At 41.6% G+C, this 17,294-nt stretch overlaps 2 protein-coding genes across 7 annotated transcripts in view; one reads left to right on the top strand and one right to left on the bottom strand.

The window, feature by feature from the left end:
- The window catches only part of CNOT1 (CCR4-NOT transcription complex subunit 1), a 103,909-nt gene extending 88,675 nt beyond the window's left edge, over positions 1 to 15,234 (top strand). For 3 of the 6 annotated variants that reach the window (XM_045293698.1, XM_004704630.3, XM_004704629.3), the window contains exons 37-49: positions 210 to 318; positions 404 to 573; positions 1,416 to 1,647; positions 3,729 to 3,977; positions 4,832 to 4,995; positions 5,176 to 5,293; positions 7,086 to 7,187; positions 9,644 to 9,817; positions 11,036 to 11,185; positions 11,807 to 11,987; positions 13,074 to 13,206; positions 14,582 to 14,716; positions 14,893 to 15,234. In XM_045293698.1, coding sequence (XP_045149633.1) covers positions 210 to 318; positions 404 to 573; positions 1,416 to 1,647; positions 3,729 to 3,977; positions 4,832 to 4,995; positions 5,176 to 5,293; positions 7,086 to 7,187; positions 9,644 to 9,817; positions 11,036 to 11,185; positions 11,807 to 11,987; positions 13,074 to 13,206; positions 14,582 to 14,716; positions 14,893 to 14,971 — 1,996 coding nt within the window. In that variant the 3' untranslated portion in view covers positions 14,972 to 15,234. Of the gene's footprint in view, positions 1 to 209; positions 319 to 403; positions 574 to 1,415; positions 1,669 to 3,728; positions 3,978 to 4,831; positions 4,996 to 5,175; positions 5,294 to 7,085; positions 7,188 to 9,643; positions 9,818 to 11,035; positions 11,186 to 11,806; positions 11,988 to 13,073; positions 13,207 to 14,581; positions 14,717 to 14,892 lie in introns of all 6 variants that reach the window. The other 3 variants (XM_045293696.1, XM_045293697.1, XM_030886537.2) reach the window with 1 other exon arrangement.
- A 1,240-nt stretch (positions 15,235 to 16,474) lies between these two features.
- The window catches only part of SETD6 (SET domain containing 6, protein lysine methyltransferase), a 3,744-nt gene continuing 2,924 nt past the window's right edge, over positions 16,475 to 17,294 (bottom strand). The window contains exons 7-8 of the mRNA XM_013005192.2: positions 17,052 to 17,194; positions 16,475 to 16,885 (exon numbers count right to left, since the gene is read on the bottom strand). Coding sequence (XP_012860646.1) covers positions 16,577 to 16,885; positions 17,052 to 17,194 — 452 coding nt within the window. The 3' untranslated portion in view covers positions 16,475 to 16,576. The remainder of the gene's footprint in view (positions 16,886 to 17,051; positions 17,195 to 17,294) is intronic.

Below are 17,294 nucleotides of genomic sequence, written 5' to 3'. Positions count from 1 at the left end.
GTGATGGAGTTAATTGTTTTCTGGGCTCTGAGAGCAAGAGCCTGGCTTTATCATAGGTACCTGTATTTGATTACTGATGTTTTTAAAACATTGACACTGATTTGCTTTAATTAATGTAGACTAAAAATCTCCATCAAATAGGACATGTTCTTTATTTTGCCTGATACGGTGTGGTTATGCCTTTATGAATACAGAAATACCTTTTCTAGGTGCCTAATTGAATGTCGAGATGAATATAAATACAATGTGGAAGCTGTGGAGTTGCTTATTCGTAATCATCTGGTTAATATGCAGCAATATGATCTTCACCTAGCTCAGGTATGAAAGGAATCTAGCGGAGCAGAGACGGGCTTGATGAGTATTGCAGGGTTGTTGTTTTACACTGTGCCTTTTGTGTTGCCAGTCAATGGAGAATGGCTTAAACTACATGGCTGTGGCGTTTGCTATGCAATTGGTGAAAATCCTGTTGGTGGATGAAAGGAGTGTTGCTCATGTTACTGAGGCTGATCTCTTCCACACCATTGAAACCCTAATGAGGATTAATGCCCACTCCAGAGGCAATGCTCCAGAAGGGTAAGGACAGACTCCCCGGGTGTCCAACAGTCTCCAGAGTTTATGAACAGTTCTTGTTGCAACTGTTTTATCTAAAACTTATGGGGAGCCCTTGGAAGTGTGGAAACTGACTCCCCCACCTACTTGATGTACCTCGAGCTTTAAAAAATTCATGGAAAAGAGAATTATATGACATCTTTCCTTGAACTTTCTGAAGCCCCATATATATAGTGGTGCGTCTGTAGTGCTAAGACTTGGTGCCTGTGTTTAAGCCCCAGTGTAGGCACTGAAAGCCTTTGTGATTCTAAGCAAGTGGCTTATCTCCTAGGCTTCACTGTCTCATATAAAATGGAGAATTAAGAGAAATTACATTAAGTAGGCATGGCACACAGCAAACACTCAACATCAGCACCACTTCAGCGGACAATTTCCTTTTTTTGAAAAGGAGACGCCTAGAAGTGTCTTAAAACTAAGACCAGTCATGGGCATGGTGTCCTTGTAAGTAAGCAGATGTGAAGAGACCATAGCACAGCACAAGGTTAAACTTCTCTTGCTAGTGAGTCGATTTTGACTCCGTGACCCTTGGGACAGAGTAGGACTGCCCCTTTACGACTTCCAAGACCGTAATATTGATGGAAACAGACCAACACATCAACCAAGGAGCAGTTGGTGGGTTTGAACCACCAACCTGAGTGTGTCTTCACTGCACCCCCAGGACGCCTTAAGCGCAAGGATAGTTTTGTGTAAATAGGGAGATGGTCAAGTGAAGTGACTACCATCCATCCTGTGGTTTCTGCTACACAGACAGGTTGTCTGGGACTCATCACGGTGAGTGGACTGATTTTCATTTTGTTTTGTATTAGATTGCCCCAGCTGATGGAAGTAGTGCGATCCAACTATGAAGCAATGATTGATCGTGCTCATGGAGGTCCAAACTTTATGATGCATTCTGGGATATCTCAAGCCTCCGAGTACGATGATCCTCCAGGCTTGAGGGAAAAGGCAGAGTATCTTCTGAGGGAATGGGTGAATCTCTACCATTCAGCAGCAGCCGGCCGTGATAGTACCAAAGCGTTCTCTGCGTTTGTTGGACAGGTAGAGCTTTTGGAAAGAAAGGTGCTTTTTATTCAACATAAGTAGGGTGTGATGCCTCCAATTTAAAGCGCTCAGTATTATGTACCTGTGTTCAGACAGTTAACTTCCATACTCATGCAAATCCAAAGTGTCATCGTCCTTTCTCTGATAAATTTGATAGTGCCTATTTGTTTTCTCATTGTTGATTGCTAAGTAGTAAGGTCAGTGCTCCCCACCTGTGAACAGTCATACCTATCTATCCATCAGTGTTGTCCCGGTGCAGCTGTCACACCTTAAAAATACAAGTAATGAAACTGAAATAAAGGAGCTAAACCCTTACAGGATTTACCAGAATTCTTTTTTTTTTTTTTTCTGCATTGTTTTTTCATATTAATTTATTAAAACTTCTTTTCTTTTTTTTTTTTAACATTTTATTAGGGGCTCATACAACTGTTATCCCAATCCATACACACATCAATTGTGCAAAGCGCATTTGTACATCGTTTCTCAAAACATTTTCTCTCCACCTAAACCCCCGACATCAGGTCCTCATTTTTCCCCTCCCTCCCCGCTCCCCCCTCCCTTTACCAGAATTCTTATGAGCAAGATAAACACAAAAATAGAGGAAGAACATCATTAATTTACCTTTCTGTGTTTTAATCACTGGCTTCCTTCAGTGGACTAAGGACCACCAACTTTGTGTCTTAATAATAATTATCGTCAGTTGTGCTCTTCCTGCACCAGCCTTAGAGCGGTGTGGGCAACACTGTTGGCTGACGGGGAGAAAGCTCCTTGTTTTTGTGACTAAGCCTCATGTCCTCAAACTGAGACCAAAAGTTTAGGTAAACCACCAATGAGATTACAGATTTAGGCCTATTTTTTAAAAAATGACAATTGAATGGGGAGAGCTGATTTGAATGGAAATGAATTTAAAATGCAAATCAGACTTACTTTTCAAAACAGTTGTTACTTAGTAAAGTCATACTAAGTAAATTGCTCTCTTAAAAGACCCTAGAAAAATTTTAAGTAAATATTGTCAAAAAGCTAATGGCTCTAGCTTGAGTGGTTTGGGTGGAAGGGTTTCAATCCAGTCAGTGATTGTGGTGATGTTTCATGGGTATGGAGGTGGCTCCTGTCTCAGCTCTTCATGCTGGCTGCTCTGCTCTTATTCCTTCCTCCCGTGTGGAAAAGAATGCAGTACACGTCTCTGTCCCCTTGCACCCTGTTGAAACTTGCTTTTCTTGTAGGAGTTCTGATTCCTTCCTCTCTTAGCTTCTTAAAGATTTCATACTAATGTAGATGTTTTATTGCCTATCAAGAGACATTTAAATTGTTTTACAATTTTCAAGAGAACCCCCTGGATTCCTTGTTTAGTCAGCACAGCCTTCTGCAGTTTTACTACTTGTTTCAGGGGAGGGGTCAGGGGCGCAAATAACTTCCCTGCTCTGCTTTTCTTCTGGATCAAATGCCATAAATTGTAGACTCTTGAAATAAACTTACCTTTTTAACTTTAACATAATAATCAGTTGCACTAAACTAACTGGATATACTTTGTGGTTTTTCACTCAGTACCTACCTCTTGCATAAATTGTTTGATCGGTGGGAAGGGGAGGTTAATGTACTTAAGACTTTTTAATGCTGCTGCCAAGCTTTATAATTGGTAAAGTCAATTGGGGGAAAATCTCTAAAATATTGTGAGAAAATAAAATATATTCAATTTAGTCTTCTCCATGTAGAAAAGATACGTCATCCAGGCTGCCTTCAGATGACCTGGTTGGTCACTAAAAGTTGATTCCATTTGTATAGTGTATTTCTGTAGCCAAATTGGCCATGAATTGGTGTTCAGAAATGTTTAGAATTGCCATGATATTATCTTCTTCCCCCTTGCCATACTCTAGTCTCCATGAAACTTAAGGCAGGGGAACTCTATACTGAGTTCCTCAGTGGAGAAGCCATTCTCCTAGTGACATTGCTTTTACAAAGTAGAAATTACAAATGTGACAATAGAAACAAGTGAGAGAATGCTTAAGCATGACTTATTAAAGCTGTAGCAATGTGTGTGCTATCTCACTGTCTTTTCTTTGGTTTTGTTTCCATGGTAGATGCACCAGCAAGGAATCCTGAAGACTGATGACCTCATAACACGGTTCTTTCGTCTGTGCACAGAAATGTGTGTGGAAATCAGTTACCGCGCTCAGGCTGAGCAGCAGCACAATCCTGCTGCCAATCCCACCATGATCCGAGCCAAGTGCTATCACAACCTGGATGCCTTTGTCCGACTCATTGCACTGCTAGTGAAGCACTCAGGGGAGGCCACCAATACGGTCACAAAGATCAATCTGCTCAACAAGGTTGTCCATGTCATAGTACACCTGAAGTTCACACCAGTGGCCCAGCCACCCCCCAACCTCTGGAAGCAAAACCGACATATTGTGGTGTTCTCCCCCTTTCTGCCTTAAAATCAAATTCACAAGGGTGATATGCAAACATAACTACTAAAATTTAGGGCAAGTGTAAAGTGTTTTAACTGGGGGAGGGAAGGACACAAAACAATTGGCAGCATTTTTCAGTATGTTAATGTTAGTTTCCAGGTATACACAAATTCCCAGGCAGTATAAGGTCTGCCCCCCTGTACAGATGTACTGTGAATCGGGTGCCTGGAAATGTCCACTTGATCATAGGTAGATGGTAGCTCAGTACATGTGAACATGTTAATGACTTGATGTATCTGAAATGGTACGAATATAGTATTCCCTTGATTTATACAGTAGTTGCATTCCTGGAAAACTTGAATATTAGAACAGTTAAAAATAAGTGTAACAATGCATTTAGATTTGATCTTGTATATAATTACATAATAGGGGTTCATAACCATTTTAGTTGTTACATTCATGTCAGACCAGAATCATAGGATTCTTAGCTGTTGGTAGCATAATAAAATGTAGAAGACCATGGTAATTTCTAGAGCTTTTGAAAAACAATGGGCATTTGTGGAGATTTTTATGTGTCTGATCCAAGGATGTTAAAATTCAAAGAAAATGCAAAGTATTGCAGTCAAATGAGATCAGTGTATGTTTCTTTTGGTTGCTGGTGTATTCTTAATCACTTGGCACGTATTTTAAATTGAGGGCTTGGGAAGATACAGCACAGCTAGTCTATGTGAATTGTCTTCATGGTTATAAGCTAAAATCAGTGTATTCTGTAGGTCCTTGGTATAGTAGTGGGCGTTCTTCTGCAAGATCATGATGTTCGGCAAAGTGAATTTCAACAGCTTCCCTACCATCGAATTTTTATCATGCTGCTCTTGGAGCTCAATGCACCTGAGCATGTTTTGGAAACCATTAATTTCCAGACACTAACAGCTTTCTGGTGAGTACTGTTGGTTTTGATAGATTTCCTGCTAAGGTTTCATGTAATAAAGTTTGCAAATTAGAGCTCATGTTGATAAAGGCAGCTTGCACGTTGTCTACTTTTACATGACATTCATTCATTCAACTTACACTCTATTTAAGTTGGACTGTGCTTCTGACTAAGGTTTTTTTCTTTCAGCAATACATTCCACATCTTGAGGCCTACCAAAGCTCCTGGCTTTGTGTATGCCTGGCTTGAACTGATCTCCCACCGGATATTTATTGCAAGAATGCTAGCACATACACCACAGCAGAAGGTGTGACTGCAGTTCATCTCCTCCAATGAAGACTGTAACTAGCGGGGGCTTCTTAGCACTGCCTGCAGATTTCTTTCAGCCACTTAGTACCGATTGTTATTTCTTCCAAGCTTATTTGACAACTCTTCTATTTATTAACAAGCCAGGTGAAAGAGAAGGGCTTAAATTAGTGGATAGTTCCCAACTCATGATGTATCCAATATAGGTGAACCACACCAAGAGCCCTTCTTTTTTGTTTTGGGGGTAGTCTTATAATTAGTAATGTCATTGGTAATGTGCACATAATTTGCTAATGTTATTTTCAAGTACCCATGTGTAGTTTTGATTTACTGTTTAAAGGACTGTTAGATTTACAAATATTATAGAACCAAAATAAATAAAACCTAAAACCAAACTCATTGCCATCAGATCAATACCAACTCATTGCCCCTGTAGGACAGAGTAGAGCGCCCCTATGGGGTTTTGAGAGACTAATTCATTTACAGGAGTAGAAAGCTCTCTTTCTCTCAAGGAGCAGCTGGGAGTTTCAAATTTCCACCCTTGCAGGTCAAAGCCTGATGGGTAACCAATTTGCCCCCAGAACTCCTTGTTTTACAAAGATAAAGTTAATGATAATAAAAGGCAGTAATAAAGGAAAATAAAAGTTAGAACTGACTGACAACTGTCATTGGAAAACTGTCGTAGGGGTGGGGGTGGGGCTGGCCATCTGTACCTAATTTGTCCGCCTATGAGCCATTCTAAGGAATTAGGGTGTTGAGTAAAGATGTTACTTCTCAAAACTCTTGTATGCCAGCTGTGTCAGTCAATTATGTTTGTTTCCTTAGACGTCTGGGAGATGAGGGCCTGGAGCTGCCACTTTTGTTTTTTTTTAATCAGGGCTCCTTAATGCTAAAGGCTTCAGAACCATTAGATTTTGAAGACATTGGGATCAAGTTGTAGAATGAATTATTGGTCTTACTTGGAATACAAAATAGTTAATATGAGATGATTCTCTCCCACCTTGCAAATTAAATAACAAATGAGAGAAAGCAGGGCTTTGTACTGGCTCTTTGCAGTTCAGTCTTGACTGATGAAGCAAAGCCTGAGTGGACCTGCATTTGTTAAATGTAGATGAACTGGGAGGATGACAAATATGTCAGAGACGATTTTACTGGTTGACACCCTGCTACAAATAAATCTCCCTCTTAGGAAAAACAAATGCACTGTGGACAAGTATCTTGATTGTCAAGAGTCAGAAACAGTGGTACTCTGCTCATAGATGGGGGCTGCATGCACACGCTCTCACAGTACTGGCAACAACCCAGCCTTTCACATTAGACTCTGGGAGAGTGCTTATAAAGTTTCTTACACTCCAGGGCTTTGGCCCATTAGGTTTTCTTGTTCTGGTTTTGTTCTGTTTTATCCACCATTTTTTAAATGCAGATACTAAGAGTACCCTTGGGCCAAATCATATTTTTGCATAGTGGAGAGCACAATGAATAAAAATTTGCAATAATGACATAATTGGCATGTTGCAGGGGTGGGGTGGCAGTGAACAAGTCAAATTTGCCTGAATTTTGTGGCAGAGCAAGGACCTCAAGAGTATATCCCAGCATTTCTGGAATCTTTAAAATATTCCCACTGTCTCCATTACTAATTCCATCTTAGAATGAGAAGAACTTTTTTGTCAGTGCTCTCTGTTAGTATGTGGTAAATAGTATTCAAGTCACAGTATAACTGTTTGGGCAACTTTTTTGATGTCCAAATAACAGCTGAGTATAATGTGGTTCGTGACTTATTTTTATCTTTTCAGGGATGGCCTATGTATGCACAGCTACTGATTGATTTATTCAAATACTTAGCACCTTTCCTTAGAAATGTGGAGCTCACCAAACCTATGCAAATCCTCTATAAGGTAATCTATTTAGATTTATCAAGTAACATCACAATCTTTCTAAAAAAAATTTTTTAAAGTTGAGGTGCAAACCTTAAACGGAGTTGCAAAACTGATTTTGTTTTCATTGTTAAGCTGTTATTTAACGTATAGTGTACATTCAGAAACATGGAAAAGCCAAACACCTGTGCGTCTTCATAGTGCAGAGTATCAGGTATCCCCATGTTCACCTTTACTAGTTCTGTAAAGTGTATGGCAATTCACTTCTAGCAGAGTATGAATTACTGCTGCCTCACACCTTTGTAGAGAGCTAAAGCAAATGGAAGGAAAGTTGAAGTCTAGGAGCTGAATAGAAAGTTTCAAAGTGCAGTTGAAAAAGACAGCCAAATATAAGGAAGAAACGTGCAAGGACGCAGAATTAGAAAACCAAAGGGAAGAACATGCTCAGCATATCTGCAACTGAAAGAACTCAAGACAAAATTTCAAGCCTCAAATGTCAACAATTTTGAAAGACTAACGGCAAAATGTTCAGTGATGCTAGAAGCATCAAGAGAAGATGGGAAGAATACAGTCACTGAACCAGAGAGAACTACTCGACAGTCCACCGTTTCAGGCGGTAGCATATGAACAAGAACCGATGGTGCAGTAAGAATTGATGGAGTAGCCATTGAAAAGTTTCAGAAAGTTGAAGAAGCACTGGAATCACTCAGCTATGCCAGGAAATTTAAAAGACAGCTACCTGGTCAACTGACTGGAAGAGATCGTTATTTGTGCCCATTTCAAAGAAAAGTGACCTGACAGTGCTCAAACTATCGAGTGACATCATTGGTTAAAGAAACGTTTTACTTAACGATCACCCAGCAGCAGCACACTGACAGGGAACTGCTGGAAGTTCAGGTCTGATTCAGAAGAGAATGTGAAACAAGGGATGTCAGATGGATCTTGGCTCATAGCAGAGAATACCAGAAAGATGTTTATACTTATGTTTTATTGACTGTTCATAGGCATTCAACTGTGTGGACCATAAGAAACTGGATAACTTTGAGAAGAATGGGGATTCCAGAACACTCCATTGTGCTCATTTGGAACTTGTACATGGATCGAGAGGTAGTTGTGTATACAGCAGAAGGGTACACTACATGGTTTAAAGGTGTGTGTCCCTTTACCATATTTGTTCACTCTGTACTGAGTAAGTCACCAGAGAAGCTGAATTATATGAAGAATCGGAGCATCAGGATCAGAGGAAGGCTTATAATAACCTGTGATATGCAGATGGCACGACCTTGCTTGTTGAAGTGAAGATGAGTTGACGTACTTGCTGATGAAGATCAAGGATAGTAGCCTTTGCTATGGATTACAACTTAATGTAAGGGAGACCAAAATCCTCACAGCTGAACCAGTAGGTAACATCGTGATAAATGGAGAAAAGAATTGAAGTCGTCAAGGATTTTGTCTTACTTGGATCCACAATCAACTCCCATGGAAGCAGCCGGTGAGACCAAAAGATGATTTGTATTAGCAATCAGCTGTACAAGACAAGACCTCTTTAGAGTATTGAAGAGCAAAGATGTTTATTTCTTTGAAAATTAAGGTGCACCTGTGACCCAAGCCACGGTGTTCTATATTTTATCATGCATGTGAAAGTTGGACATTCAATAAGGAAATCTGTAGAATTGATGCATTTTAATTGTGTGCTGGCGAAGAATATTGAATGTACCGCAGACTGCCAAAAAGACAGATCTGTATTGGAAGAAATAAGGGCAAGAGTGCTCCTTAGAAGAGTGGATGGCTAGATTTTGTCTTACACACTTTGGACAAAATGTCTGCAGAGAGCACTCCCTAGAGAAGGACATCATGTTTGGCAAAGCAAAGAGGTGGCAAAAAAGAGGAAGGCCCTCATTGAGCTGAATTGACAATGGCCACAACCATGGGCTCCAACGTAGGAACAATTGTGAGGACAGCAAAGGACCATGTAGCCTTTTATTCTGTTGTACATAAGGCCACTGTGGGTCGGAGCGTGCTTGATGGCGACGGCACGAACAACATACCTCCGACACTTGTCATCGTTCCCCTCCTTGTCATTTTAGCCATTCTAGCAGTTGGAGATTTAATTTGCACTTCTTAAAGAGGCCTTCAGTGAGTTCCCCTTTCTTGTGCCATTTTTTGTTCTCTTTAATTTCTGCTGTTTTTCAACGTTTGCTTTCATTAGCTGGGTTTTGTTTTGTTTTTTCTTTAAAGCTTTTTGCTGACGAAGCCGCATCCACCCCACTCAACACATCTTTCTTGTCACCCAGCCACTTCTTGCATATGCACTTAAAGCTAGGAACTTTTGAAGCCTAAACTTGGATGATCTTCAGATAAAAATATTTGGACATTATTAATGCTAGTTAAAGCCTGTTAACATATCTTTTGTTATTATTGTTTTGGTGTTTTAATACCTAGTGTGGGAACTGATTTTCCTTTTTATTTTTAAACAGGGCACTTTAAGAGTGTTGCTGGTTCTTTTGCATGATTTCCCAGAGTTCCTTTGTGATTATCATTATGGGTTCTGTGATGTGATCCCACCTAATTGCATCCAGCTACGAAATCTGATCCTGAGTGCCTTCCCAAGAAACATGAGGCTTCCGGACCCATTCACTCCAAATCTGAAGGTAAGGATTCAGGCGGGTCAAGGAAATCAAAGTTAAAATTATTACTAATTTTGTCCTTTCTTTGACATGCTATTTAAACACCTTTCAAAGTCATATTAGGAGGCATGGTGGGTTATTAGGAGCCCTGGTGGTGTGGTGGGTTAGGCACTGGGCTGCTAACTGCAAGGCCAGAAGTTTGAAACCATTAGTTGCTCCACGTGGGAAAGATTGATTTTTCTGTTCCTGTAAAGAGATTTGCTCTCAGAAACCCAGGGGAGCAGTTCTCCTCTGTCTTACAGATAAGATGGCAGTGAGTTTTAGGCCATGCTTATCGAGATCAGGCAGTAATGCTGTTGTCTGTTGGTTTTCTGTATTTGTATGATTAAGCTGTTTCATCGTAATTTTTATATTAAGTGCATTTATATTTATAGAACCTCAGCCTGGCTCTTGAGCTCCTCATGGGCTCTCGGTGACCGGAAGTTGGAGAGCAGAAAAGTTCGTGCAGTGTTCTCGCATAACTGTTTCAGAAATGATCTCAGTGCTTGTACAAGGGGGCTTCCAAACGGTTTATGAGGATAAATGGAAATTTACTGGGAACTTTTAAAAACTCCTTCATATGTTATTTAAATTGTTAAAGTACTCGATAAAAGGGACTACTTAAAATCAGACCAGACTACGGTAGCTATGGTAATTTTTATGTTTTTCTACTTTGTTCTCTGACCATAGACTGGGCTTCTTGATGACGAGATTCTCGTCTCATAAAAGCAGTTAATCGTACAAAATAGGCCGTTCCAAAAATAGTAGCTGTCTTTATTTTATAAGACTTAAGAAGGAGCCCTGGTAGTACAATGGATACATGTTCAGTTGCCACCAAAACACCTGTGCTGTGAATACCCAGGGGTCACGCAGGACAAAAGACCTGGCTCCCATAGGGATGGCAACAAAGGAAACCCTAACCTAGAAGGCAGTTTTACTGTCACATTGAATGGACTCAGTGGCACACTACAATACACAGTGTGAGAGGTTCCTATCATTTTCTATATAGATTCTTAAAATAATAGTAACATGTGTCTCCCTTTTGAACTAGTACAGAGTGGCAGCTCTCCTATTTAAGACCTTTATAACGCATATGGCTTAGAATCAAAGGCAATCCAATCACTTCCAGCACTGATGCATTTCGTTGTCAACTTCTGCAAATGCCTTTGGTTGTCATTCTTGAGTGTTCATTATCTGTTGCAGGTGGACATGTTGAGTGAAATTAACATTGCACCCCGCATTCTCACCAACTTCACTGGAGTGATGCCACCTCAATTCAAAAAGGATTTGGATTCCTATCTTAAAACTCGATCTCCAGTCACTTTTCTGTCAGATTTGCGCAGCAACCTACAGGTGTGTTAATGTTTGTCTTGAACGCAGCTTCCCCACAGCCGCACCTAGTAGATGAATTACACAACACTGTACGTGGCCCACTTTCCACTTCACTTTTTGACCTCATTGCCATGCTTTGATTTAAAGATTTGAACTCTGTTGATTGAGTTGGATTAAGTGGATTGTAAATTTTACTGGTTCATTTCATCAGACATCCAGAGTCTGAAAAGACCACTCCTAGTCATTTCCTGTCTCTATTGCAAGAGTTTTCTAAATGAGTGGATTCTGATACATATAATACACTGTACAGAATGATTTGAAGTTATCCAGCCTTCCCGTACCATGCCGCCACGATATTCTCCCTTGCTCCGTCATTTTAAACTTGCGAGCCTGCCAGCCATGTTTGACCGTGTGAACATCACAGAGCTGTGGGAGAGGCATAGTGGTGGCACCCATTTCTGATGCTGCAGCTTGCATTGGTCTGGGAGCTATACCAGTTCTGTTTCTAAACTTTAAACCACAAAGTATGTGGAGAACACTCGATTTGCCTACACAGTTGTCAGGAGGCTTAAAAAGAGTTGGGAAGGAATCTGTCCTCTGCGGGAGTCAATATATCAGAAGTTTTCTGTGTTGCTCACTTAGGTATCCAATGAGCCTGGCAATCGCTATAACCTCCAGCTCATCAATGCACTGGTGCTCTACGTAGGGACTCAGGCTATTGCACACATCCACAACAAGGGCAGCACACCTTCTATGAGCACCATCACCCACTCGGCACACATGGATATCTTCCAGAACCTGGCTGTGGACTTGGACACTGAAGGTGAGTCAAGCCAGCCAATTCTCAGTCTTGTCTCTGTGCTTTTAGCCATAAGATATAAAATGTTTTGAGTCAGAAGAAAGATTGTTCATTTATATTGGTTTGATTCCTATCTGTAGTTGGATGTTAACCAACTGAATGCAGAATACACGCAGAAAAGTATAAAGGAAAGAATTGCCTGGAATCCTGTTATTTAGTCATTTGGTGTGTAATTGTATTTTTTTCCCGCGAGTGTAGAAAAAAACATTCTTTTACTCTCTTGTTATGTTATGTGCTTTTGCTGTTAGTCTGCCTTTTTCTAGTACTTATTGGTAGACCTTCTCAGACAAATTAAATGCTGACTGTATGAAAATCAATGAGTAGGAGTACAAAAATTTCACAGAATAACTTGTCCTGAGTTACCTGGTTGAGTTTTCTTTTGGTGTTCTATCACATTGTCTTGATTATAACACAGAAAATCTTCAGTAGACATCTACTCCTAACTTCGCTATGGATTCTTAAAAGAATGTTTAGTCTTGGAGGACGATTCACTTCTGAAAAATTAGCCACTGAAAACAAGGCTTAAACATAGAAACGATTGTCAGTTTGGCACAGGACCCAGTGGAGTTTGTTCTGTTGTACAGTGAGTCACTGAGTCAGAATCAACAACACCTAACGATTTTGTGAAAGGCAAAAGGATCATTGCCCAGTGTTTTTGAGTTCTTACTGTTTTTGGATTAGCATATGGGTCCTTTAAGTCCCCAGCACCACCACTACCACCACCACCACCCAAAAAATTTGGAGTCCTGGTGGCACTTTCGGTTAAGCATCGGGTTGACAGCCAGTCTGTTTATCCATGAAGCCCAAGAACAGAACCTTGTGGGAGGGCTCTCCTCTGTCTTGGGTAGGATCACTGAGTTTTCATTGGTTGTGAAAGCGGAAATGAAAATGGGGTAGACGGCCTTCTGCGACACAGAGTTTGAGAGCCGTTGGTTTAAGAGCAGTTCCATTGCAAGCCCGTATCAGAAATCTGAGACCACACCATTTAAAACTTTCCATGTTGGCCCTTCAGAGCGAGGTCTCACTGAGTTGCATTTTCTTTATGTCTAGGGCGGTACCTCTTTTTGAACGCAATTGCGAATCAGCTGCGGTACCCAAATAGCCACACGCATTACTTCAGCTGCACCATGCTGTACCTTTTTGCAGAGGCCAACACTGAAGCTATCCAGGAACAGATCACAAGGTGAGAGAGACTTTTTGCAAATGCTCCTTCATCCCCATGATGAATTCTGAGTGCTTTCTCCATGTAGCCATTGCTCATTGAGCCGCTTAAGTTCTACACGTCAGGCAAAAATACAGCTTCGTATGAACATGTTTTCTGGTGCACACAAGTAGGGAATGACAACTCCCAATCATTGCTGAAACAAGAAGTTGACCTTTATACACAGCACCCTGTTTTGATTGAGGACATCACTCAGGTGTTGGCAGCATTTAACCAGGGTCTGGAATCCTGTGGGCTTTTTAAAGGGACTCAGGAGCTTGTAGTATTCTTCATTGTCACTGGGTTAAAAGGTCTCATGAGCAGAGAAACAAGATCATACTCCTAATAACAGGGATCTCTTCAAGGTGCTTTTATAACACTAAGAATTAGGGTGTGGGTGGATTCTTGTGAGATCCATACGTACCAGAGGGTTCAAAGTTGGTGAGAAAATGGAGTTGAAAGTTATGGCATTTTCCACAAACTGAAGCCCCTTTGGTATTGGGAACATGTTTAAATTTGCATTTTCACGATAGTACCTGTGGCATTCCTTATAGGTGTAAGTTTAGCATTTTATTATTGGATGCAAAGTTGCAGTGAACCTATTTGTGTTTAACCATTATTCCTTAGGATAAATATTGAAGTAAACCAATGAGAGTAATTATCATTCAGGAAAATGTTATCAATTTCTCTTAAACTAGCAGTGAGCCGTGTTAGAAGTTGTTTGTACTCACTTTGTGTACTTATTTTAAGTGATCACGTTGTGTATTGTGCCCTAATGGTGATGTGTTGCACTGCGGTTCTTAAGAAAAGCAGTTCAAACTACTCTAGCCACCCTGCAGGAGAAAGACAAGGCTTTCAACTCAGGGAATAGTTACACTCTGGGAAATCTATAGGGGCAGCGCCACCCTGTCCTATAAAGTTGCTGAATCTACATTGAATCAATGGCAAGTGTGTTGTGTACATACTGTTTGTCTTTTATGAGCTTTATTCTCAACCAGGCTGTTTCACATACTCCTCTCCTCACTTAGCAGCTATCTCGTTATGCAATGCTGTATTTATCGTAGTTTTTAAAAAGTCTTCCAAGCAATTCTGTGCATTTACGACATGTCTGGTGGAGGAGTGCTGAGGTGCAAGAGAAGACCCGCCCTGGCTGTGATTAGTAAGGTCAAGTGTCAGCTTGCTTCACTGGCTCAATAAGTAAAAAATTGTAATTCCAGGATCCACCTGCAGTGTTCTTAGTAAAGCCAACAACTCTTACGGGTGATGGATCATCTGGTTTCAGACTTAGGAAGTAGACAGTAGCGTGGTCTTGTGTTGGTGTGTTTCTTTGTTCATTGACTCTTCTCTCCTCCTTCAGGGTTCTCTTGGAACGGTTGATTGTAAATAGGCCACATCCTTGGGGTCTGCTTATTACCTTCATTGAGCTGATTAAAAATCCAGCGTTTAAGTTCTGGAACCATGAATTTGTACACTGTGCCCCAGAAATTGAAAAGTGAGTTAAAAGTTATTACCTAAGGATGGGGGGGGGGGGAAAAAAAAAAAAAGACTCATTGACATCTTCAGCTTGGGTGGGGGGTAGAGGCGATAGTAGTTAAAGCAAGTAAGAGATAGATAGTGCCTGCCCTGAAATTTTCTCACAAATAAATTGTAACCGTCTCTGTTCTTCAGGTTATTTCAATCGGTCGCACAGTGCTGTATGGGACAGAAACAAGCTCAGCAAGTAATGGAAGGGACGGGGGCCAGTTAGACGCAACTGCATCTCGTTGTGAACCCTGTCAGCCTGGAGGTCCCATATGGCACTAACTTCATAAACTGACTCAACCTTTTGGCACCTCCTGACTTCCCCAGCCCTTTGGTTCTCGGGTATCTGCCCCCACTACTGTTGGGGTCAGCCTCCTGTGTATGTGGGCACGTTCCAAAGTTTAAATGCATTTTTTGACTCTTGGCCAAAATTTAGAAGATGCTGTGAATATCATTTTGAACTTGTGTAAATATATGAAAGAGAAAATCTTTGTCTGGAAATTCTTTGAGTTTGTGTGAAATGCATCGAAGGCAAGTGGATAAAGCGGTTCCTACTCTGTTTAAGAGAGAGGGGCATGGCTCCATCCATGACTTCCCACATTCCTGGCGTTCCAGTTTGCTCCTTACATAACTTCACTTTTTTAGTGTGAACAACACACCGTGGAGATGGAGTGATGCAAAATGGGGGTGTGTGGTATTTGTTATTTCGGGGAATGCGGCGAGGGCTCAAGATTGAGATCTGTAGTTGCCCCATTCCCCCAACCCACCAACCCGAGGCTGACTGCAGGGAGAACGAACGATGTCGTAGCAGCTTATTTTTGCTGGAGAGGACAGATGACCTTTGGGCGGACCCTAGGAGACAGTTCTTTTTAAACAAATGGAAACCAACCAAGTCATGCCTTAAAGCTTTCCTTTCCCGATTCTTAAGAATCTTATAAACCTACTGCGCCAGCAGCCCCCACCTCCAGCAAAAAGGGAAAAGGAAAAATACCACCCTCTTCTGTAAGAATTTTGGATGTTTTGTAAACGTCTTGGTCCCTTCCTGTGTTTTGTAGCCTTTCTAGTTCATGGGCTTTTAGCCCATGGTGTGTGCAGGCTGTCAACATGAAAACCAGGCCCCTGACCTTTCCGGGCAGACAGCAACTGTTCACTGAGTGAATTACCTCCTTCCCGCTAATGTGGTGTGATCAAGTGGACAAGGAAAGGCTTGTGTCCTTCGGTATTTCTTCTGGTTTCAACAGTGGACTGGCAGAGCAATTGCTGGTTTAAACAGAATTACCCCCAAAAAACCCCATTGTTTTCAAAATCTTTTACCCTAAAAGCCATTGAGTGGGTTGTTTAAAACTTCCCACTTAGTTTTCTGTGCCCTGAATGAAGACCAGCAACTTTTAAGAAAAGGACAACAGAAGTTTGAAATAGCTGAGAATGTCTTTGGGTTGTCATGCTTTCTTTGAAGAGGGTGATTTGTATCCCGGGGAGCAAATGTCTGGCTGCTGTTCGGGGTGGGGTTAGAGCAACTGCTGAGTGCTTAGTCTCCACCAGCTGAGTCCTTTAACAGGAAATGGAAGATTTAAGGCCAAAGTCCCTGTCTTTGAACCCTAGAATATAATGAGGAGGCCTGTTACTATCATGCCTGCAAAATAGCCTGAACTGTCTGTTCTTAGTTCCCAAGTCTGCAGACCCTGTCTTCAAGCATGTCACTTCATCTCAGTCCCAGCACGACCCCTTGTGACTTTTTCTTTGGGCATTTAGTCAGAACAGCAAGATACAAATCCTTTGAAGGCACCAGTGACTACCCGCTTACAATAGAGCTCTTCAGTCCGGCAGTCCACTATCTTGTCAGTTCCAACAGGTGATGTAAGATTATCTTCTGACCGTAGCGGACCTGGAGAGCTTGCTGTTCCCTCCAGCTGAGTTTGGCGTGCACCTCCTTATTGGCGAGCAAATCTTGATCAGTTTGTAAGTCTGTAGCATAGGTTTCCAGGGTCAACAGAACACTGTCCCGAAGGAGCTGCCTCCATGATGCTCTGAACTTGGGTATATCTGTGACGGGGAGGCAGCCATCCTCGTCCCTGTTAGCATCTTCCCAGCCAGCTTGGTCTTTAAACTCCCTGAACTCCTCAGGAGGCATGCACAGTACCTGGAAGCAATCACAAGAGCCTTGAGGATGCTCCTTGTGCTCAAGGAAGCGGATTTGGATTTATCAACCCTCCCCTCCCCCATTTGTCTAGGCAGTATTTATTAAAAGTCTTCACCACCACCCCACACACACCTTTCACCTCCCAGCTTCATTTTCTCAGTCTGACCTTAAGTGTGGTAAGCAGCTCTTCTTCAGTTATCACCTCCTCCTGCCCAATCACAAAGGCTCCCTCCTCCCCTACCATCTCCAGTTGGCACAAGAAATCCCAGCGTTCCTTCAGTAGGAGCCTTTCAGCTTCAACCTTTGTTCCTATAAGTCAATAAAAGCAATAAGGTCAGTGTATCCAAAGGCTCACTTCTCTCACCATTTACTGCCATAGTCTTACATGGGTGTGACACCCCCCACCCCC

This window comes from Echinops telfairi, unplaced genomic scaffold (genome assembly GCF_000313985.2).
Source record: "Echinops telfairi isolate 266 unplaced genomic scaffold, ASM31398v2 ScPeMD7_2291;HRSCAF=2852, whole genome shotgun sequence".
Classification (NCBI taxonomy): Eukaryota; Metazoa; Chordata; class Mammalia; order Afrosoricida; family Tenrecidae; genus Echinops; species Echinops telfairi.
Note: the sequence above shows the minus strand (reverse complement) of the source record. Positions and strands in the feature narration are given on the sequence as shown.